The 23719-nt window shown below is 47.5% G+C and overlaps 1 protein-coding gene across 1 annotated transcript in view; it reads right to left on the bottom strand.

Moving 5' to 3' along the window:
- GGA2 (golgi associated, gamma adaptin ear containing, ARF binding protein 2) overlaps positions 1 to 15177 on the bottom strand; it is a 34135-nt gene extending 18958 nt beyond the window's left edge. The window contains exons 1-6 of the mRNA XM_042971473.1: positions 15054 to 15177; positions 7016 to 7100; positions 5804 to 5879; positions 4582 to 4680; positions 2383 to 2506; positions 50 to 153 (exon numbers count right to left, since the gene is read on the bottom strand). Coding sequence (XP_042827407.1) covers positions 50 to 153; positions 2383 to 2506; positions 4582 to 4680; positions 5804 to 5879; positions 7016 to 7100; positions 15054 to 15156 — 591 coding nt within the window. The 5' untranslated portion in view covers positions 15157 to 15177. The remainder of the gene's footprint in view (positions 1 to 49; positions 154 to 2382; positions 2507 to 4581; positions 4681 to 5803; positions 5880 to 7015; positions 7101 to 15053) is intronic.
- Positions 15178 to 23719: the final 8542 nt, after the last annotated feature.

Here is a 23719-nt window from a genome sequence, read left to right as displayed (position 1 = left end):
GTCCGATCAGATTCAGGTCAGTCACCAAGGTCAGGGAGGGGCTCCTTACCTTGGACTTTTCCTCATCAGCATCAAAGATAGAGCTCTTGGGCCAGGGAGAAGGTGGAGGCAAAATTTTATCCACTGGTAGTTTAGGGTCTTGCTTTACGATCCCTAAAACACGCAATTCATGAAGTTACAATATGGATATGGGTACCCACTGACTTCACATAAAGTCTAGAAACCCCCAGTTCCTGATGTCCCACTGGGAAAACACTGTCAATGACCTTAAAGGAATACACCCAGGGTATGACCAAGGCTCTGCATCCCCCCTCAGGAGACTCCAAGGAAGGAGCACACAAAGACAGGGGCATCAGAGCCAACTAAGTGAGAACAGAGCCAGACCCTAGGGCTAGTGGGCCATGGGCCTCATGCTATAAAAAATACTGATCATTGTATGCAAGTACATAAACCTCCCAGGGCCCAGAAATTACTGTAAGATCTGACACTTATAAAAACAGTGACTACAGGGGCACCTGGGTGGCTCAGTTGGTTAAGCATCTGACTCTGGATTTTAGCTCATGTCATGAATTCACAATTCATGAGATCGAGTCCCACATCCAGCTCTGTGCTGACAGCACAGAGCCTGGCTGCGATTCTCTCTCTCTCTGCCCGTCCCCCACTTGTGTTCATTCCTCTCTCTCTGTCTCTGTCTCAATCTCAAAATAAATAAACTTTTGGGTGCCTGGGTGGCTCAGTCAGTTAAGCGTCCAACTTTGGCTCAGGTCATGATCTCATGGTTCGTGAGTTCAAGCCCCACGTCCAGCTCTGTGCTGACAGCTAGGAGCCTGCTTTAGATTTTGTGTCTCCCTCTCTGACCCTCCCCAACTCGTGCTCTCTCGCGTGTGCATGCTCTCTCTCTCTCTCTCTCAAAAGTAAACTTTAAAAATTTTTTTAGGGGCGCCTGGGTGGCGCAGTCGGTTAAGCGTCCGACTTCGGCCAGGTCACGATCTCACAGTCCGAGAGTTCGAGCCCCGCGTCAGGCTCTGGGCTGATGGCTCGGAGCCTGGAGCCTGTTTCCGATTCTGTGTCTCCCTCTCTCTCTGACCCTCCCCCGTTCATGCTCTGTCTCTCTCTGTCCCAAAAATAAATAAAAAACGTTGAAAAAAAAAAAAATTTAAAAATTTTTTTAAACAAAATAAACTTTAAATAAATAAATAAATAAATAAATAAATAAATAAATAAATAAAAACAGTGAGTACGTTTGACAGGAAAAGATAGTCCATCCTGAATCCAGGTTCCCTCCTGTACAGAGCCCTACAGACTCCCAGCTTCTGCACAGGACACAGAAAGGCATGAACTGCTCCTCCAACACTGACCAACATGACCCCGGACAAGCTACAAATCTACCACTTTTCTTGAATCCACCAGAGTGGAGATTGCAAGGCAACACACACCCTGGAATCTGAGGAAAAATGGGAAGGCAACACCAATGTGAGTAATTCAGATAAAATGGTTTCTAAATGGTTTACAGGCTGGCATACGCCAGCAAGAGAACACAACCTCTGAGGCCTGTAACATGAGAGGAACAGGCTCTTCTCCAGGGCCCTCACCCGCACTCCTGGAAAGACAATGGGAAAGGCCTGACGTCCCACCTAAATTCTTCTCTCTCCTTCCAGAACCTTCAACTGCTGGGGAAGGACAATAAGCCCTGGAGTTCTTAGAGCAGTGCTGAAGACTTACTACAGCTGAGGAACAGTAAAGAAAACCCTGTGGCCCTGGGGGAGGGGCAGGATCACGAACAGGTCCTGCCGGGACCCAGGGACACAATGTCCACTGAAGACAGAGGCTTAGACAGAATGGAGAATGATGGTGCCTGCCCCCACCAGGCTAACGGGCACTGGGTAACAAGTAATAGCAGTTGACCGTTAGGAAAGTATCTGGAATAAAACCCTCTCTGAGGCGCAGAGCAAAAAGGAAGACCTAATGCTTGGATGGAGCAGATACAGAGGAAAACTCTAGCAAATCAGCTCCCACACTAAACACAAGCTAACACTGTAGGAACTTAAAATCTGGTATAGTGAGAGTAGCTATAGCAACAATAGTCTCAAACTCAGCTCAACTCCTGCCCACGAGAAGGAAAGGTCTGTCCATTGCCAGGGATCAAAAATTATTTATGGGATGCCCGGGTGACTCAGTCAGTACAGCACGCAACTCTTGATCTTGGGGTTGTGAGTTCGAGCCCCCACGTTGGGTGCAGAGATTACGTAAAAATAAAATCTTAAAACAAAAAAATAACCTATTTGTCTCAGTCTCTACTGTCCTACACAAAATGTCCAGTTTTCACCAAAAAAAGCAAGAATACTTCTGTGAAGAGGAAATGCAATGTAAACGGAGTCCAACCTTGTTTCTTCAGCATCTGGTAAGCATCTCGGATCTTGATATCCTCTGGAAACCAGACTGTCCAACTAAAAAGTATTTCAATGACTCTTCCTTTAACTTTTTCCGTGGTCCAGGACCCTAGGTACTGAAAATAAAAAGGAAAGAATTAGAAAGCTGGAAAGGACTGAGCAGACCAGCCAGCACACGCTACTACTAAAGAGGTAGCCGCTGAGGTCCAGGGAAGCGAGATGCCCATGGCTGGTTGAGAGGTGAGGCAACAGAGGCCAAACTCCCTGGCACTCAGCCCCAGGGTGCCTTCTGGGTTTCAAGGAGTCACCCTCCAGAACTGCTAAAATTAAACCCACCATATACTGGTCTAGATTAGAGCCACCGGGGACACTCATTTTTTGAATGAGGCAAGTATGGAATATTAAAAGAATATATTTGGTCTTTGTCCCTAGTTGCTGGCACAGTTTCAACAACCCCTGGAATTTCTTGAGGTACAGGAATATCTTTTGTTATTCATAATGAGCCCCTTTGAACCACACCTCAGTGTATGTTAACCATTCATGGTGAGCACTTAGTTTCAAGGGAGACTGACCACTTTAGAAAAGCCCACCGTGTGATGAGAGGGTTGGAAATTTCAGCCCCAGCCCAACCCCCAGGAGGGAAGGGGGCTGGAGATGACAGTTCAGTCATGGCCAGTGATTTAATCAAAATGTCTACATAACTCCAGGTAAAACGAGGTCTGGAGAGCTTCCTGGTTAAAACACGTGATGTACCAGGAGGGTGGTGGGGAAGCTCTGCTCCCCATTTCCTCCAAGACCCTGGTCTATGCAGCTCTTCCATCTATATCTTGTATAACAAAAGGGTAATAACAAGTACAGTGCTTTCCTACCTCTTGTGAGTGTTTTTAGTGAATTATGAAACCTGGTAGAAGGCGTCATGGGAACCCGAATCTGCAGTTGGTCAGAGAGCAGAGGAAGTAGCCTGGGGACACCTGAGACCCCATCTGCTATCTGAAGTAGGCAGCACAGTCTAGGTAGGACTGAGCCCTTCACAGGTAAGGTATGTAATAACTCTGGGTAGTTACTGGCAGAACTGAAATGAATTAAATTGTAGGACACACAGTTGGTATCAGAGAATTGCTGAGAAGTAGCGAAGGAGGGCTCCATCAATGTTAGGTACCCAAGAATGGTGTTGCTAAGACAGGGGCCAGGAGAAAAGGTGCCAAGGACAGGCAAGAAGGGACATAAAACTTAAAGCCACACCTGGTATCTCTTGCCATTGCCATAAAAAAAAAAAAAAAAAACCTGTCCTCAAGGGACTCTTGGGTGGCTCAACTGTTGAGAGTCTGACTCCTGATTTCAACTCAGGTCATGATCTCACAGTTTGTGAGATCAAACCCCGCGCTGGGCATGGAGCCTGCTTGGGATTCTCTCTCTCCCTCTCTCTGCTCCTCCCCACTCATGTTTGTTCTCTCTCTCAAAATAAGCAAACTTAAAATAAATAAATAATTTTTAGAAAGAAAGAAAGAAAGAAAGAAAGAAAGAAAGAAAGAAAGAAAGAAAGAAAGAAAGAAAGAAAGAAAGAAAACGACCTGTCCTCAAGCTTGAGTTCCTCACCCCTCCAAGCCACCACCACAAGGCCATCTTTAAAGGGAGAACGTGAAGACACGGACAAAGACAGAGCACTGCTGATGAACATGACCAGCATCCTAGACCTTGGAGAGGCTTGGGGAAGGCCATCGGAAAAGACGTGACCACCAGCTGACCTGCAAGCTGGACTTGGGCAATCAAAGATCTCTCAGCCCCTCCGCTGTCCTCGGAATACGGACAGTCGCGAGACAGTGATGTGGTATGGACAACACCCACACAGGACACCTGACTGAATCCACTTAAGACCTCTATATAAACTTCTGCTTATTAACCCTGCCACCTACCAACCTGGAGTGGCCTCTCTCTGCTCTGCCTGCCCTGCGTGCAGAGGCCGATTTCAGATTATACCTGGGAAGTTCCCTTGAAGGTTACGAACCAACAAAGAGGAAAGCTGTCACGTGCAGGATATCCCCTCTCGGCTCTGTCACAAACTGGAGACAGGCTGGCAGGCTCCGCTGTAAGCAGGGCTACCTCTGGACAAGAGGTACCTCTAGGGGACAAGAGGTGGAAGGATGGGGGTAGGTACAGTAACAGGGAACAGGGCCAAGCCCACGGTGCTCACCTTTGGGGACAACACTTTGATCAGCTCATTGAGGAAGCGGAATTTAGCCACCTCGTTGTGGAACTTCTCCCCACAGTAGTTCACACACATCTCCAGCACCTGCACAGACACAGGACCCCCATGAGAAGGGAAAACCACCGGCTTCAGGACTCATCTCAAATCTGATGAGCATTCGCTGGAACCATGGTGAATGTTTCCTCAAGACTACAAAGACACTGAAGGGGTGCCTGGGTGGCTCAGTCGGTTAAGCGTCCGACTTTGGCTCAGGTCACGATCTCACTATCCGTGGGTTCGAGCCCCGCGTCGGGCTCTGTGCTGACTGCTCAGAGCCTGGAGCCTGTTTCAGATTCTGTGTCTCCCTCTCTCTCTGACCCTCCCCTGTTCATGCTCTGTCTCCCTCTGTCTCAAAAATAAATAAATGTTAAAAAAAAATTAAAAAAAAAAAAAAAGACTACAAAGACACTGAAGTTTGAGGAAGGGTGACATTTTCAGACTAAGGAAAAAATGCTACCTGTTTGATCTCACTGTAACCATCAGGTCTGTGCCCAGGCAGAAGCTTGGTGACATGTACCCAGAGGCCTCCTCACCTTTTAAGGAGACCCTTTGGGCAGATGAAACTGGCTAGAGAATCATCTCCTCCTCAGAGGCAGGAATCTGGTATGTGAAGCACAAGGGCTGTTCAGCCAAAGGCTGCCTGCTGGCTTCACAGCTCATCTCACACCAGCATGGCAGGATGGGCCTGCACATATTTTCTTTGGTCCACACTACTGTTTCACATTTCAAATTAGTTACAAATATCGATGAATTCAGAGAATTCATCTAAAAATCTGAATTTCTAATTTCTCTTGGAAAACAAAGTTCTAGCAACTCTGGGCCCAGACTCACACCTCGCAGCAGCCAGCTGGCCCTGTGCTATGGCGGCCCTCGCCTGTGTTTCCGTCCTCACCCCGCGGCTCACTCATTTATGTGACCTGTCAGGCCCTGGTACATGTGGCACTTGAACTTGTCAGCCCTGGTCTCCGGAAGACAAAAGGAAATAAAACCTTCTCTTCTCCCCACACAGCGGGCTCAATGCTGCTCTCTAGAAACAGACCTCAGATGGGGCAACCCGAGCCCAGAACTCCCTCTTAGATGCTCTCCACCACACTGAAATGCGACCGGGGTCCAGCACTCTCTAGTGTCACGACAGGCAAGCTTACGCTAAGGGGCAAGCCAAACTCACCGTTAACGCATAAAGAGCTTCTTTCTCTTGTGGAGACTGGATCTTGTGGGCCAGTAGCCAGGGTGCATGGGTTGGGCTAAAGGAAAACAGAGAAAAAAGAAAACAGAGAGAGGCGCCTGGGTGGCTCAGTCGGTTAAGCGTCCAACTTCAGCTCAGATCACGATCTCACGATTCATGAGTTCGAGCCCCATGTCGGGTTCTGTGCTAACCGCTCAGAGCCTGGAGCCTACTTTGGATTCTGAGTCTCCCTTTCTCTCTGCCCCTCCTCCGCTCACACTCTGTCTCTCTCAAAAGTAAACATTGAAAAAAAAAGTTTTTAGTGAAATAAAATAAAGGAAAACAGAGAGACCTGGGCTATGGGCGGACAGGAAGAAACCAACCAGTACGGCTGAGTATGCTCAGTCGAGTCACCTCTCTTCCAGAAGCACAGGTCCCAGAGCAGAGGTGGACTGACTCACACCCAGCACACCCACGTGCCTCTGAGGAGACCAACCCCCTACCCACCCTTCTTGCAGTGACAGCACCTGCTGTCCTCCTCCCGTCCACAGCAGCACATCATCCTGCCCATAGCCAACCCACCCCTAACGTCTCTAAAAGTGCAAGCTGAACACCCAGGGCCAGATCTGCGTGTAACCAGGTCACGAGCAGTATAGACCCTGTCTGTCAGATGACAAATGCTCAATAAACACTAGAGCAGAAAGTGTGATAAAACTTCTCACTCATTTCCAAATGCTGACTATTCAGCAACACGTTGATTAAACAACTGATGACTAACTTGATTCTTCAGTTCCTATCCAGATGCTTTGGGAACAGAAATCAACAAAATCTTACCCTTTTCCTGCTTATTCTTAAGAAAGATGACATTTAAATTATGGAGAACACACTGATCTCTATTGCATTGCTACATAACCTTGCTACATCCTACCCGTAACATTTAGAGGTCTCCTCAACAGTAGTGTCTTCTAACACTAAAATTCTTTCCAAATAATTGCCAATTACAAGTGGACTATTCTGTTTAAAAACAAACAAACAAACAGAAAAACATGACTTTTGGGAAAAAGTGTTCTCAGATCACGGAGGGGAAAAAAAAGGAAAGAGAGCCTTACCTTCTTTCTCTTAAGTAAAACAGACCCATGAGACAAAAACATGCACTTAGTCTGAGGTATCCCCCTTATCTGAGGTGTGTGTATATGTGTGTGAAAGTCACCTTACCCATTGGGATCAGTGTTCACCTGGTCACAGAAATTCTGGATAGCTGACCAATCCTGTTCTGACATGCTTGGGTCTGTGGCTTTATCTGTCAAGGAAATAAAAATAAAGAATAAAAATAAACATACACCCCACCCCCCTGCAAATAAAGTGGCAGCCAAGGACTGTGATATCACTCCTGCAGGGATTGCAACTCGCAGGCAGAGAGCTGAAGGGACAGGACCCTGGCTGTGCGGTTGGCCACCATCAGGCACAGTGTCTGGCACATGATGAGGCTGCAGTGAAGATCTGCTGACTGAATGAACACAAAAGCTCTTGTCCTACAAGAGACTCTACTTCCGGGGCAGGGGTTGGCCTGTGTGTGCCTCCTTCATGCCTCCCGTCAGGACTTCCCCACTTTGGCCCTGCAACGAGTGTGAGCAGGGGCCAGAATCTGGGAGGTTAGTTGTAAGTTTCTGAACTGTGTGAACTAAGTGTAGAACATACCACAAGTCTCTAGGTGGCTCCACCTGGTCATCCCACCGTCTCCTCAAAAACAATACCCTTCAAACTAACCCTCAGCTTACTGAAATGCTTTTTGAGCGTCCTATGTAAGAAGCTTCTCCACGTAACAGCGGCTTGCGTGGTCTAATAAAAGGACCTCCTCACGTTCACTCTTTAAAATGCTGTTCCTTTCCATAAACTTACACATTCCCAGGGACCCCAGATCCAATCATGCTAGGGTCCCCTGCACTGGACATTAGTATTTGGATGAAATCTGAGGACATTAAGCGTCGAAGGCATGGGGGCACAGAGACACCTCCAGAAGGAGCATTATCAGAAGGCCTAACTTAAGACCATGCTCCACTGAGGGGAGGGGCGATCTTTGACCTTCCTGGTGCTGGATGACAGCAGCTTCTTCTCCTGCTGCTGCTGCCTAGAATTCCTGTCTGGTCGCCCAGAAAGCGTGTCCATCACGCGTGTCCCGCCCCAGACTAAACCAGGCTCTGCTCTCTCACAAAGGAGCTGCTGGGAGGCCTCTGTCCTAGGCTTTCCTAACTGCCACCCCAACTCCTTCCTGTCCAGTTCTCTGGGGCCTACCCACCTCTCCAGGGAAAGACCTTCCTGATCCTGACAGAGAAGATCTTTCAAGCTCTACAATAGGCTGATTCTAGGGTCCTGTTTCCGACATTATTCCTTTTGCCTGACCCTCTACTCCTCTCCTCAAAATCCTACCCCATTCTTCAAGGCCCATCTGACTTTCCACCTTCTCCCAAAACCTCCTCCCACTGCTCTAGCCCCCGAGATTCTCCTCCCTTCCAATTACTAAAGATCCCAGGGTCAAGCAGAGTATAACCTTTCCTGACGAGAGTCACACTTCTGTCATGTGGAAGTCATGTGTCTGTCCACCTCAACAGTAAGACTCAAAACGCTAACACCATTCTGGCTGGCAATGCCCACATTCCCTCACCTGTTCCTCTTCAAAGCTCTTTCCCTATGCTAGATCTTGAAAATCCTCTCCTGGGTGCCTGGATAGCTCACTCGGTTGAGTGTCTGAGTCTCGATTTTGGCTCAGGTCATGATCTCATGGTCATGGTATCAAGCCCCGCATTGGGCTCCACGCTCACAGCACAGAACCTGCTTGGGATTCTCTCTCTCTCCCTCTGCCTCTCTCCCACTTGAGCTCTCTCTCTCTCAAAATAAACAAACAAGGGGCGCCTGGGTGGCTCAGTCAGTTGGGCATCCGACTTCGGCTCAGGTCATGATCTCGCAGTCCGTGAGTTCGAGCCCCGCGTCGGGCTCTGTGCTGACAGCTCAGAGCCTGGAGCCTGTTTCAGATTCTGTGTCTCCCTCTCTCTCTGATATTCCCCCGTTCATGCTCTGTCTCTGTCTCAAAAATGAATAAACGTTAAAAAAAATTTTTTTTAAATAATAAATAAATTAAAAATAAACAAACATTAAAAAAAAAAAATACTCTAGAAGGCAAAAGCCATATATTCCCTGCAGTGCTTAGTACAATGTCTTACTCAAAGGCACAAAATAATTACTCATGAAATAAATTATTTAAAGCAGTGACTCCGGAGATTCTGATTAAGGAGGTGTGACTCATCTAAAATAATTCTGCCCTATTTAAGCTTCTTGAAGTTTTAGTTCACTACAAGGTCAAGGTTGACGCCTCCAGGCATTCAGACCTCAACATGCAACTGGACCCAGAGGCAGAGATCAACAGAATCCAGCTTTCCTCCTCTGGCATCTCCCCACCACCACCACCAAGTGAAAAGAGTTAGACAGGCACCAGCTTTTCCAAAGGAAGAAAATACTTCTATGAAATTAAGTCATGTTCCAAACCCTTAGCCAAGGCAACGCAGCTAGATCTATACAGTGTAAGAGTTTCTTTTTTATTTGTATCATGAGGATTCCCTCAAAGTTTATCCCAGCCCCCAAATAATAGCAATAATAGTATTAGATGCTTTTTCTTTTTTTTTTTTTTTTTAAGAAGTTACTACGTGTCATACACCAGGCTGAGTGTTTTCCAAGCCTCCCTTCCTTCTAATCTTCAGAAGGGAGAACACCACCATCATCTCACCATTTTACAGGTAAAGAAGCCTACCCGGCCACAAAAACTGGAAAACAACAGGAACGGAACTTCAGTCTCAGGTCTGGCCCAAGCCGGGGCCCCAACATTTCTCAAGGTAAACTCAGTTCCTTGACAGAGACAAGGCCTCTTTGGGAACTAGTTTCTTCGATTTTCTCACCACTAAGTCATCAGTTCCCTAAAGCAAGAAGATGAGTCTCATTCACCGTCACGTGTTCTAGCACCTAGAACAGTAATCGGCACAAAGATCTATTGAATGAATGAATGATTCACCCTTTGCTATACACAGTTTGACCAGTTGGCTGGACATATTTCTGACTCCAGGAGATGGGTATTCCAGTTCTGAAACAACTGGGTTTCCCAAAACATAATGCTGGCCTGTCAAGCTATCTCAGAGGCCTCGAGCAGCTCCAAAGAAAAGACCCCCAGGGGACCATCAGCTGGGTCTGATCAGGCCATGGCACTGACCCAGGTTTGTAGGATACCCATCTGCCCCAAGGAGTGGCTGGGGGCAAGCAGGGCATGGCCAAGGAAGAACTCAAAGAACCCCTTCTCTGTTTCTCACGACTGCCACAGTCCCCCTGGGGGCCATCCTAGTGGGTTTATTTAGCTGGCACTTGGGCAGGACAAACAACACTACCACCATCTATCTGCTTAATAAAAGCAAAGTTTCTATCCATTTCAAGCCTGCTGCAGGATGAGAGGTATTAAGAAAACAGCTGAGCCCTCCAGCCATGAGTGAAATAGCTCATCTAAGAGTGACCAAATCAGAAGGCAAATCATCTCACACCAGCTGCCAACCAACCACAGAGTCATGACTTTGGCGCTCTGAGCAGCCTGTGCTAGAAAGGGGAACCCTGGGGCTGTGGGGAAGCAAGTAGTCACCTCAAGGAGCATTTAGCATTCAATCCTTCAGGAAGCACCCACTGACCCCTACAGTAATCCAGCGGTCATTCAACCAAGCACACTGGATGTGTCTTGGGTACCGAGACCCACCACAGGAATCTCCTATGCCATGCTCCAAGATAAAGAAGGAGCTCAGCCCGCCAGAAGCTGGGAGCATATAAATAGATTGCAACTTGACCACCCCAGACTCCAAAAGAGGCACAAAAGGGGGGCTGGAAGGAAGACAGGATACATCACCTGGGGGTAGGTCCAGGTGGAAGGAAGAAAGGGATTTACCGAGCACCCCACTTTAAGCACAGAGGATGGCAAACAGCCCCTGGCAGCACATCTGCAGCTACCATCCTAGAGACCGAGGGGCCCCAGTGCTGGTTGGAAGAGCATGGGACTGGCCAAAAAGCTAAAAGGCCCACTAAGAGGGCAGTGAGTTAAATCAATTACAGTATATCCATATAAAGGGACATAGAGGTTTTCAGTAACAAAATGAGACGTATCTATGCAGTCATGTGGAACAGCGACCAAAATCAATTAAATTTGAGGGTAGAGGGTTACAGAATGCACAGAGCTGCTATTTGTATTTTAATTTTTTTTAATGTTTATTTATTTTTGAGAGACAGAGCATGAGCTGGGGAGGGGCAGAGAGAGACAGAGACACAGAATCCATCCAAAGCAGGCTCTGGGCTGTGAGGTGTCAGCACAGAGCCCGATGTGGCTCGAACTCACGAGCTGTGAGATCATAACCTGAGCCGAAGACGCTTAACCAACTGAGGCACCCAGGTGCCCCGCTATTTGCATTTTTTTTTTTAATGTTTACTTATTTTGGCAGAGACAGCATGAGTGAGGGAGGGGCAGAGAGAGAGTCTCGAACAGGCTCCACACTATCAGCACAGAGCACGATCTGGGGCTCGACCTCACAAACCTCGAGATCATGACCTGAGCCGAAATGAACAGTCAGATCCTTAACCCACCGAGCCACCCAGGAACCCCTGCTATTTGTATTTTTAAATTATAAGCTTCTAGTAACAGCTTCCTGATGTTCCTTTGGAGAACTACTCCTCCCCAGTTCTAGGTCCAAAGTTTTTTTTGTTTTTTTGTTTTTTCTGCTAAGCCAATATGAGTGAGTTTTCTCCCATTCACAACTGAAAACACTAATAATAATAATATTTAACACTACATGCCAGGCACTATTCTAAGTGTTTCACATGTATTAACAACTCTAACAAGGACAGGTTACTACTATCCCCGTCTTTGAGACACAGCTGCCCTGCCCGCTGAGGCCAGATCTGTTAGTGACCTGAACTTGGCAGTCATCAGACTGCAGCTAAAGTGACTTCTTCCTCCATCCAGACCAGACTCAGGGAACGCAGCTATACTGTCCTTGCCATACCATCACCACCCCCCCCCCCGCACCTCCTTGTCCTTCCTTAGCACCAAGTCCACTGTGCCCCACTCCCCCATCCTGGCAAATCTAGTTTAAAGGTTTTTATTTTTTTTTAATGTTTATTGAGAGAAAGGGAGGGAGAGAGAGAGAACGCGTGCGCAAGCAGGGGAGAGACAAAAAGATAGGGAGAGAGGATCCAAAGTGGGCTCTGCACTGACAGCAGAGAGCCCAATGCAGGGCTCGAACTCATAAACCCTGAAAGCATGACCTCAGCTGAAACTGGATCCTCAGCCTCAACCGACGGAGCCACCAAGGCATCCCCAGCAAATCTAGTTTCAACCGTAGTTTGCCTCCTCTGATCCTACTAGAGGTGGAGAATCACACAACCACGAAGACTAGAACAAACATTTCTGATGTCCAATCAACACTTGGAGGTCCAAACTCAGAGGATCTCAAGTGTGAAGGAGGAACGTGATCCTGCCCCTCTCCCCGAGGGTACATTTGGCAATATCTGGAGACATTTTTGGTTTTATCTGGACATTTTGGTGTGTGCTACTGGCATCTAATGGATCGAGGCCAGAGATTCTACCAAGCATCTTATAATGCACAGGACAGGCCCCACAACACTGTTATGGAGCCCAATATGCCATCGATGTCAAGGTTGAGAAACCCTGTTCTCAACCATACAGGTGGGCTCCGTTTTGTTTCCCTTCCCAAACTTCTCCACTTCGTTCCTGGATCCCCTGGTTCCACTGCAGCCCCCAACACTCAGCAGGGAATGGCGGGGGGCAGTGATACTGAAACTTATTTGCATGTGTAATCATCTTTATCTCCTTCCCCAAACATTCAGAAAAACACAAGGTGCCCTTCTCTGCGAAGCCAAATCACCCCTTTCTGCTCGGGCTCTGATCTCCCACAGCATCTTCAAGCCCTTTGCCAGGAGCTACAGCACTGGACTTGGAATTTAAGGATAGTTCCTCAAAGGAACAACAGGCTAAAGAGGGGCTTACAAGTGCCGCTCTCCTTGTAAGATCTCCTTTACACCTGAATTCCCTCTAGCTACCCTCCCTCCTTCCTTTCACAAAGGCCATCAAACAGAAGGAAAAAAAAAAAAAAAAAAAAGGCTAGTGACCAGGGGCTACTCTCTCTCCCTACACCAAACTTTATGTTTCAGAGTCGTTGCCAACTCTTCAAAACTCAAGAGATTTTACATAAAAATGTAGGTTCTAGCTCTACCTGAAAAACTAGAAGATCCAGCACCTTTGGGACAGTAGCCTATAACGTCTGGGGCTAAAGAACCCCCTCCTCTGGCAGTCTTGTATCCTGTTAGCTCCTGTACGGGGTCAGCTGACAGCCATCCTTGTACCCAGCCCACCTGACTCTCTTTTTGGCAACTCCAGTCTAGGCATGTTCTCCACCACCTAATTAGCCGCTTGTCCCCACCATTTAACTCAAAGATGCCTCATCAGTAACCTTTTAGTTGCCAAATTCAACGTTCCCCCTTCTCCTGCCTGACCCACCTCCATCCTTCTGCAGCAAAGCTACCTACCAACTTGCACCCCTCCTTTGAGATCTGTGGCTCCCCACCCTCCCAGCTCTCCCCCTGCCTGTGTCCGCTCCGCCCGTGTCAGGCTGCTTTCCCCACCTGCTTCCTAAATGGTGAGGTTCTCCACGCCCCATCTGCAAACCTCTGCTCTGGACAAGCCCTCTGTCAATGAACTGAAGATTCCCACACTGGCCTCCAGCTCTTACCCTCTCTGCAGCTGACCACCTGCCTGGAGAAGGTCTCTTTTTGGCTGTGCCACTTGCACCTCAAACTCCACAACTCAACCATCCCTTCCTTCTTAAACAAGTCCTCCTCACAGGTGAGTCATTTCTAACCAACCAGTTACCCCGAGTCCGAACCCAGAGATCCACCCCAGACTTCTTCTGGTCTCCTGCCTCCATTTAAATGCATCAAGGCTGCGGACTGTGCCTACTAATGATTTCTACTGTCAGTCCCAATGCCTTTGTCCTTCTTCAGCCCCCCAACACTACCGAAAGACCTTTTGTATTTACTCTCCTCCTTAACCAGTTTGGCTCCACATGGCTGCAGGTAATGCTGTTAATAGGTGTACCGGATCAGATTCTCCAGCTGAAAACTCCACCCCAACCCCACCCCAGAATAAGATATAAACTCCTTTCTGCAGCATACAAGCCCCAATTAGCCCTGCAGCCTCTTTTCCAGGCTTTGTTCTTCAGGCTTTGCACTCTAGCACTACCAACTACTGGTTCCGAGAATGCTCCACACTCTCTTGTCCCCAGCTTTTGCACATGCAGTTTCTTGTGCTTGAGAGATGTTCTTGCCTACACTGTCCACTTAAATGCTAGATCTGCTGTGACAATCCCCAGGTAAACAGATCAACTCCTACCACCACTGTGGGCCCCCACCCCCAATGTCCATTAGTAATGACAAGGTGCCCTTACTGTGGGCTTGGACCCATTAAACAATGTCTTTGTGATCAAGGGCCCTGTGTTATGCATCTCAGAGGATTTCCAGCACCTAGCAGAGCCCAATACAAGCTGCACGGTCTCTGTCCTCTTTGAATTTCAATGCCTCATCCGTAACACAAGGACATAACAACCCCTACCCCCGAGGGCTGTCGTGAAGCTAACCGTACACGTAAGTCCGGCCAGAGTAAACACGCGCAGAAGGTATAAAGGGCTTGTTTTGACACTGACGACCGCAGCCAGCCAGCGAGCTGTGCTAGCTCCAAAGAGACCGCAAGAGGCTGCCTGGCTTGCACGAATAAGACCAGTCCCCTTCAGTGTAAACGTCCCCATCTCCAAAACGTGGTTAATAATAGAAGCTGCCTCTTGGGGTCGTAATGAGGTTTAACAAAGGCTGGACTCCTTCTAGCAGTGTACTTGACACAAAAGAAAAGCTCAACGAACGCTAGCCATTACGTTTTTAAGGTTTATGAGCTACGACGACAGTGATGGTGGGCAGTGGCAGGGAGCAGAGCACGTACACTCGGGCCCGCCGCGCCGCACCCGGGCCGATCCCCGCACCCCGGCCCAGCCCAGCCCCCTCCCCGCGACCACCTGCCCGCCGCCGCGTCCGAAGAAAGGCCTGGGGAGGCGGGAAGCCAGGCCTCACGTGTGGCTCTGGGCCCGTGCCGAGGGGCGGCCCCGCTACTCACTGAGCCACAGCTCCAGCGCTGCTGCCGGCCCCGGGGGCCCCTCGGCCGACTCCGCCCCCGCCGCGGCCTCGGCCCCCGCAGGCACCGTCGCCGCCGCCGCCATGGCCCAAACCCCGCTGTTCGAGCCACTGCCGCCCCTTCCCCTCTGGCTGCCACCGCCGCCGTCCGGCGCGCTCCGGGGCTGCCGACGCGGCAGGCGCGGGTTTGGCACGTGATGGGCGGGGCCTCACACGGCCCCGCCCATCGTTCCGGCCCCCGCCTCCCTGCGGTCTTAGGGGCCCGGGGAGGTATCTTACCAAGATGCTTCCCGTCTGTCGGGGCTGCGTTCGCCCGGTCTTCTCGACCAGCAATGGGATCAAAGCCCATCAAGCCAACTTCGCGAGGCCTGCGCGCTCTTCTCCTTTTGGAGTAGGCTTGTCGGATGAAATGCAGGACGCTCACTTAAATTTGATTTCAGATAAACTCGGTATAGTTTGGGGGTATTTTTAACCAGCGGGGTCTTGCGCCACACCACCTTCTCTGAAATGACACGCCCGCTCTCCTCTATACTCCCTTATTTTCTCCATCATACATTACACCATAGATATACTACAGGTTTGCTTATTTTGCTAAAGGATAATTTTTCCCGAAAAAGTCATGATTCTCACACATATTGAAATGAGCACGTATTAAATATTTTAACTAATTAGAAGGGCAGCAAGCAGATGCTATAATCCATTCAAAAGAGAAAAAAGGTTGGGGCGTCTGCTGGCTCAGTTGCTAAGGATGAGAGTCGGTTTTGTGGTTGATAAGTTCAAGCCCTACATTGGGTGTAGAGATTACTTAAAAATAAAATGCTAACCAAAAAAGCTTAAAAAGGTAAATTTATACAGAATAATGGAATGTTGGAACACATGGACAAAGGGACACAAAACCAGCTTTTCCATCAGCAGTGAGGGTTGTCTGTCCAGCCCGCTGAATAACTTGCATTACTATCATTCATCTATGAGTAACCGCCTTGTGAGATGTCTGTGCCACGAAGAAAGGCAATGCAGAATTTTCCTTCCAAGCACAAATTGTCGATACTCCATTGTCTGTTTCGCCCCACTAATAAAAGCAAAAACTTTGTATGCTTCTATAACCCCAGGTGCCAATAAATATTTGTTGAATGGCCAGATGAACCCTAGAAGCAGTAAGAGGTAGCTGTGGGGCTTTGTCCCCTCTCTGAAAGAGTACATCAACCTTTCTAATTTTGACCTCAAACTGTCTCATTGATCAAGCTCTTAACAGACAAAAAGCCCCAGTGAGGAAAGCATCCCGTGATAGGAAACAAAACTACCCCCTCAAGCAAGAAGGACCACCCTGAGCCAGCAAGACCCGTCCTGCCTGACCCTAAGACAATCGTGACCTGATCTTCAGTGCCCACTTGCACGTACCCACCAACCTTTGTCCCACATTTTCCTTACATAAACCTGGAAGTGCTTTTGGCACTTTGGAGACAGTCTTTGAGATGTTACATGGCTCCCTTCTCCATGTTGTTCTCACAGAAATAAATCCCTTTCTTGTTTCACTCTCCCCCTACCCCCCTTGGCTCTCTGCTTTTGGATTTTGTCAGCAGTGAATGGCCAGACCTGGTCTGTTTGGGACCTCCAGAGCTAGGTGCTTGCTCTTGGCACCCTTTCGGCCCAGTGATATCCCTACCCCAAATAAATACACAATCTAAGTGAAGTACAACCGTTGTGCTGTTTCAGAATAAGCCTAGCCACACACATCTCCTGCTGGCAGATTGCTGCCCATAGCACCCTTCTATATGGAAACTGTCACAAAAGGGCTCTGCAGGACAAAGAAATGACATGTTTACTGTATGCCTGCTTCTACGCTACCTTTTTTTTTTCTTTAACGTTTATTTATTTTTGAGATAGAGAGAAACAGAGCGTGAGCAGGGGAAGGGCAGAGAAAGGGGGAGACACAGAATCTGAAGCAGGCTCCAGGCTCTGAGCTGTCAGCACAGAGCTCGATGCGGGGCTCAAACCCATGAACTGTGAGATCATGACCTGAGCCGAAGTCGGATGCTTAACCAAGTGAGCCACCCAGGTGCCCCTATGCTAAACCTTTCACCTGTCTTAGTAAACAAGTTGCTATAGCACAATATCCCAGACAGGGTGGCCTAAACAACAGACATTTCTCACAGGTCTGGAGGCTGGGAAGTCCAAAGGTGCTGCAGATTGGGTCCCTGGTAAGGCCTCACTTCCTGGTCTGCAGAGGGCTGTCTTCATGCTGTGTGCTCACAAAGTGGGGGGAGAGGAGGCAGCGGAGGGAGGTGGGAAGAGAGGGAAGAGGGAGAAAGCATGCCCGTGGTCTCATTCTCTTATAAAGACACTAATCCCTTCATGAGCACCCCACCCTTGTGACCACATCTAAACCTAATTAACTCCCAAAGCCAACCGGTCCAAATACCATCACATTGGGAGTTAGAGCTTCAACAAGAATTTCAGGAGACACCTTCCAACTAGAACATTATTCATATAGGAGACATTTTGTATTTCAATGAAAACTGCATTGTCTATAGCACATCCTTTCTGTTATCTTTTTTCTGGTTCTTTGGGAATTATGTTACACCTCTGAAAGCTGTAGGTTAAATAAAAGCAATGAAAAGTTACTGTTTATAGGCATGCAAATGAATTCTGTCCCAGGAAGATACAACCCTCTCCATGTGGAAAAACCAGTTTGTCTCCATCTGCACGTTCATTTCGATATTCCTGAGCTATAAATGTGTCTGTACTTTGGATTCTCCTTTGAACTGGCTGTAACATCTCATCAGTGTCTTCATTAAAGAGTCAAATAAGATATATTTTTTTTAATGCTTATTTATTTTTGAGAGAGGGAGAGACAGAGTGCAAGCTGGGGAGGGGCAGAGAAAGAGGGAGACACAGAATCCAAAGCAGGCTCCAGGCTCCGAGCTGTCTGCACAGAGCCCGACGTGGGGCTCGAACTCACGAACCATTGAGATCATGGCCTGAGCCGAAGTCGGATGCTCAACCGACTGAGCCACCCAGGCGCCCCTGGAGTCAAATAAAATCTTTAACACATGCCCATCTCTTAAAAATTCTAAACACCTGGCAACACTACAGCTGGGCTTCCTCACTGCAACAAATGTCTGGCGATGACTAGAGACTGGGCCCTGTAGAGGGGCAGGAGTTCGTATGCCAGGAACCATCCATCACTTCCTAAATATTTCTTACACCCGGTTCCTGATTTTAAGCAACTCCACTCATTTAATATTTTGACATGTAGATCAGTTTTCCAACTGGTATTTGCATCACTTGAAGGGCTTATTAAAACACATAACGCAGGGCCTGACCCACACAGTTTCTAATTCAGTGGGTCTGGGGTGAGGCCCAAGAATCTTTCTAACTAGTCCCCAGGCGATGCTGATGCCGATCACTGGTCTAGGGACCACAACCGAAAGGTAAAAGGGTAAGTGGGCAGTAAGGAAGTGTATTGGGAGTTCAGAGTAGTGGTTGGGTTCATAGATCACTGAACTTCTGGCACTTTATAGATGCAAAATAATTATTGGTGGAGCCGGAATCCTCTGGCTCTCCCTAGCTAGCTCTCAGCACCAGATGGGGCTAATTGTACCTTGAGTCCTTTCTTTTGCTTGTCCTGTTCCCTCAGCCTGGAACAATCTCAACATCCTGTCAAACTACCTCAGCATTGGGCTGCCAGATTTAGCCAATAAAAATAGAGGAAGCCCAGCTAAATCTGAATTTCAGACAAACAATTTTTTAGCACGAGTATGTCCTAAACATTGCATGGGACTTACTTATACTAAAAAAAATTATTCATGGGGCACCTGGGTGGCTCAGTCAGTTGAGCATCCGACTTTGGCTCAGGTCATGATGTCGCGGTTTGTGAGTTCGAGCGCCGCGTCAGGCTCTGTGCTGACAGCTCAGAGCCTGGAGCCTGCTTCAGATTCTGTGTCTCCCTCTCTCTCTGCTCCTCCCCTGTTTGTGCTCCCTCTCTCTCAAAAATAAATAAACATTAAAAAAAATATTCACTATTTATCTAAAATCAAAATTAAAAGGCAAAAACCCAACTCCTTCTAAAGAAAGCGTTCCCCACTGGCTTCCTCCGCCTACCCCAGGATATCCATATCCCTCTACCACTTTGATGGCCTCTCCACCATCACCTCCACACTTACATTATCGTAATTGTTAGTCTCACATGAGACTCTCATCTCTTTGAGGTGGGGACCTTCTCTTTCCTTCTCTGTTCTTTTCAAACTTAACAAATAAATGTAAATACACACATACACATATAAGTATATAAATAATTGGGGGTGAGAAATACCTGTGGACTGAGCATCTGTAATTAATGAGCCCTTATTATTCCTCTCCACATTTCCAGGCCTAACAGGGCCTGGCACACGATAGGTATTCGTCAAGTGAATGAATAAAGACAGGATTAAATGGATTCAGTTTAGAGGGGTTCTCCAGGTAAAGAAGGCCTCCCTTCCTTGGCTGGGCTGTCCTACTGCAATCAGGATTGGGGGAGGGGTGGTAGTGGGCAGAGCTGAGGGGACTCCAGCCCAGAGGGGAAGGCCGTGGCCCTAACATTTGGCCCAGCTATGCAGGATAAGCTGGAGATCCCCAGGGCATCATAATAAGCATGAATGCCAAGACAAACTTGAACTGACTTCTAAATTTAAAAAAAAAAAAAAAAAAAAAATTCATTTCCTGTGATTCACTAATGAAAATAGTAGCCACAAGTGATGTGAAGTTCCTGCACACTGCAAGTCAGTATTCTAACTAAACATAGTGACTTTGGCAACGCCAGCGCCTGTGCACTTGACTGCTCACCCTGACCATCCAACTTAATCAGAGGCAGATCTGGCCTTTTACTCAACGGTATCTACTAAGCACCCACCAGTGAACCAGTGCCATTCTCAGCACTAGGGGTACAATGGTGAAGACAGAAGAGGCCCCTGTTCTCGTGGACTCTCCGGTCTGACACTAACAAATAAGTGCAGAATTGCTTACATACACAATTAGTTACGCAATCGATTCCAATTGTGTGCTTTGGAAAAGAATAGGGTGCTGATGATTAATGACAACAGGAAGACCTTCTGGGAGGAAGTCAAAGGTCTCCCTGAGGTGATAGCCGGGCTGGGATCTGAAGGCTAAGAAAAAGGTGACCAGGCAAAGCCAGAGAAGAGCGGGTTGGACTCACCTTCCAGTCACAGAGAACAGTAGTTAGCACGAAGGCAGGAAGGAGACATGCCTAGGGCCCTCGGGAGGGCATATGTGGCTGGAGGCCAGACAAGAGGGCACGTGAGGGGCAGTAACGGATGAGGCCGTGATAAGGATGCATGGCTTCATCATGACAACAGCTCTCCTCATGCCTCATTTTTTAATCCTCTCCCACCAGGTCTGGTTCTGCTCAAATCTGTGCAGCAAAGCTGCCAAAACGATCTTTCCAATAACCCATGAACCTGATCGTGTCCCTTCCCTGCTCAAAACATTTCAATGGCTCCTCACCTTCCACCTCCCAAAGACTTAATTCATGTCTTCACTAACTGAACCCCCACTTTGTTCAGGTGCCCACTGTTCCCCAACCCCGCCATGTACCTCAGGGAAGAGCTGGCCCTGCCCCCAGCTCTGGGTCTGACTGATCTATGAGGATGTCTCTCCTACTTCCCCAGAAGTTCAAGAATGGGGAAGTAGAGCCGTGAAGGGTGCTTGGAGAAGTTCCCTTACTTTTAGAGAGAGAGTCACAGAAAGCCACTATTGCTGACAAGACATGAAGGAGGAAGTGCAGAGAGGCCCAACCACTTAAGCCAGCCAATTAATTGCAAGCAGAGGCAATCAACCAGAGGCTATTGGCTGAGGCCAATATAGTAGAGATGGAAAGACCCTGGGTCCTTACTGACGTCCTGAACGTTTAATTAACCAACCCTAGAGCCTGCCTTACCCATCAACTTCCTGTCACGTGAAATACTAAATCTTGTCTTAAGCTGGTTTGAATCTGGGTTTTTTGGTTTTGTGTTTGTTTGTTTTTTTGCATCAGACGGCACACTGATACCCTTAACCTGGCAAAGAAGGGCCATTTGGAATTTCCCTCTGCCTGTTTTCTCAGCCACTTTGAGGCCCCCTCAACTCCTACCCTTAGTTCCAATCATGCCCACCTTTGTGAAGTTCCCCTTTCCTCCTTCTGCTTGGAATACCCTTCCAACCCTCACAGACCTGGGAAACTCCTACACATCCCTTAGGACCCAGTTCAAAGGTCAGTTTATCTGTAATGCCTTCTGGCACCTCTGAACAGATTAAAAGCCTCTCTCTCTGGACCCTGCTATCACTCAGAGGTCCTCACTTTCTAAGTACTCATCGCTCTAGTCCCTGGGAAGGTAGGAATTATGTCATAAGACAAATATATTAACTGATGAATATACCACATCCAATTTTAGTTCCCACTGCACATCCTTCTGTATTGAACTATTCCATTTGTCCCCATCCTTTACTTTAGAGTCTGTGTCAAAAGTCTATGTCTCACAGAGGGGTGCCTGGCTGCCTCAGTCGGTGCAACATGTGACCCTGGACTCTGGGGTTGTGGGTTTGGGTCCCATGTTGGGTGTAGAGATTACTTAAAAATAACATTTCTCTTTTAAAAAGTTAAATATATATATATATATATATATATATATATATATATATACACATATATATATTTTAAATGTTTTTATTTATTTTTGAAGGAGAGAGAGGGAGACAGAGCATGAGTGGGGGAGGAGCAGAGAGAGAGGGAGACACAGAATTCAAAGCAGGCTCCAGGCTCTGAGCTCTCAGCAGAGCCCAATGAGGGGCCCAAACCCACAAACTGTGAGATCATGACCTAAGCTGAAGTCAGATGCTTAACCAACTGAGCCACACAGGTGCCCCCAAAATAAAATATTTTTTAAGTCTATGTATCATAGATAGATGGATTCAAAGCAAATTACAGGCAGTGGACCAGACTGTTAACTACAATTGCATATCTTGCAGGAGAGAAGCTTGCAATGAAAGCAATGCTGGGAAACTATTAGAATTTGGCAGAGTTGGACTAGCTGATGACTGTCACTTCTGAACACACTAGTCTGACGGATGGGGCTCTTATTTTCTTCACAAGATCGTCACTTGATTCCCTACTACATGTCAGGCAATAGGCCAGGTACCAGTTATAACCAAGAATGAGACAAACTTCCTGCCAGTCCTAATCTCAGGTTCTTTAGAGTAAGCCAGGCAGTAAACATGTATAAGTACACTAGATAATTTCATATAGTAAGCCGGCCTGCAGAGGAAAGACAAGGGGAGCAGACACGTTAGAAACTGCAGTCTCAGACGGACAAGAGTGGGTTTGGTGGGTTTGCAGATAGATTCCAAGCTCTTGTAAGTTTCAGCTGGAAGCCCTCCCCTTTGGATCTATGACAGCCTACCTCTTTCAACAAATTCCTTTTGTGGCTTAAATTAGTCTGAGTGTGTTTCTAGGTTTTGCAACCAAGATCACCATTTCTAAGAATGAAATTACCAGTGGTGGTGACAACGGTAATTGATAACATTTAAGTGCCAGGCAGTTTTAAGAACTTTACATACATCATCTATTTTAACCCTTACCACTCTGAGACACGAACAATTGTCATCCCCATTTTACAGATGAGGAAACTGAGATAAAGCAGATATGGTAAGTAGGCAGTAGAACTGGGTTTTGAGTCTAGACAGTTGGCCTCTGTGGCCTTTACCACTTCACCGTGCTCTCAAAAGTGCTGGGGGATGGACTTGAGGTTATTTCAAATGTGTGACATCCCTTCACACACACCCACGGTCTTGAGCAAAACCCCCAGTCTGAAAACCCAGGCTTCCTCCAACTGAGGACGTGGCAGCAGCTTTATCAACTCACGAGCCAGAGTTCCTTGTAACCATCCTGTGTGTCATAGAAACAGAAGCTCTGATGTATCACTCAGTAAGGAGTTGACCTTGGGCTCTGGGTTGTCATAAGCCTGAGTTTAAATCCTTGCTTTGCCTCATACTATAACCTCAGAACAGTTCATCAACACTTCTGTGCCTCAGTTTCCCTACCTGTAACACAGATATGAGACTACCTTCCTCATGTGGTTCTGGAAATTGAGTAAGGATGGACTACAATGTTTACCAGCATAATATGAGGCACAGCAGTGGTCGAGGCTCACATATGTGCACGATAAACCCTAGGTATTAGTATTCTGCATCTCCTTCTGTGGGAAATACCTGTTGTTTCTTCATTACCCCTTCTTCTGGAAAAAGCTTCCTACTTTTCCTTGGGGATGACTCTTCCTGCATTGGATATAATTCTTGAGGGACTACCTATTCCTGGCTAACAAATGGCAACACAATCACAGTTAGTTCTAACCACTGGTGTCTAAAAAGACATTCTCTCTTTATTTTTTTTACTTTATTTTTATTTATTTTGAAAGAAAAAGAGAACAAGCAAGGGAGAGACAGAGAAAAAGGGAGACAGAATCCCAAGCAGGCTCCGTGCTGTCAGAGCAGAGCCTGATGCGGGGCTCGAACTCACGAACCGTGAGATCATGACCTGAGCTGAAATCAAGAGTCAGAGGCTTAACCGACTGAGCCACCCAGGCTCCCGAAGACACTCTCTTTTTAGAATCTAAATCTTTT

Source organism: Panthera tigris, chromosome E3, assembly GCF_018350195.1.
Source record: "Panthera tigris isolate Pti1 chromosome E3, P.tigris_Pti1_mat1.1, whole genome shotgun sequence".
NCBI lineage: Eukaryota > Metazoa > Chordata > Mammalia > Carnivora > Felidae > Panthera > Panthera tigris.
This window is presented reverse-complemented; position numbering and strand designations above follow the sequence as displayed.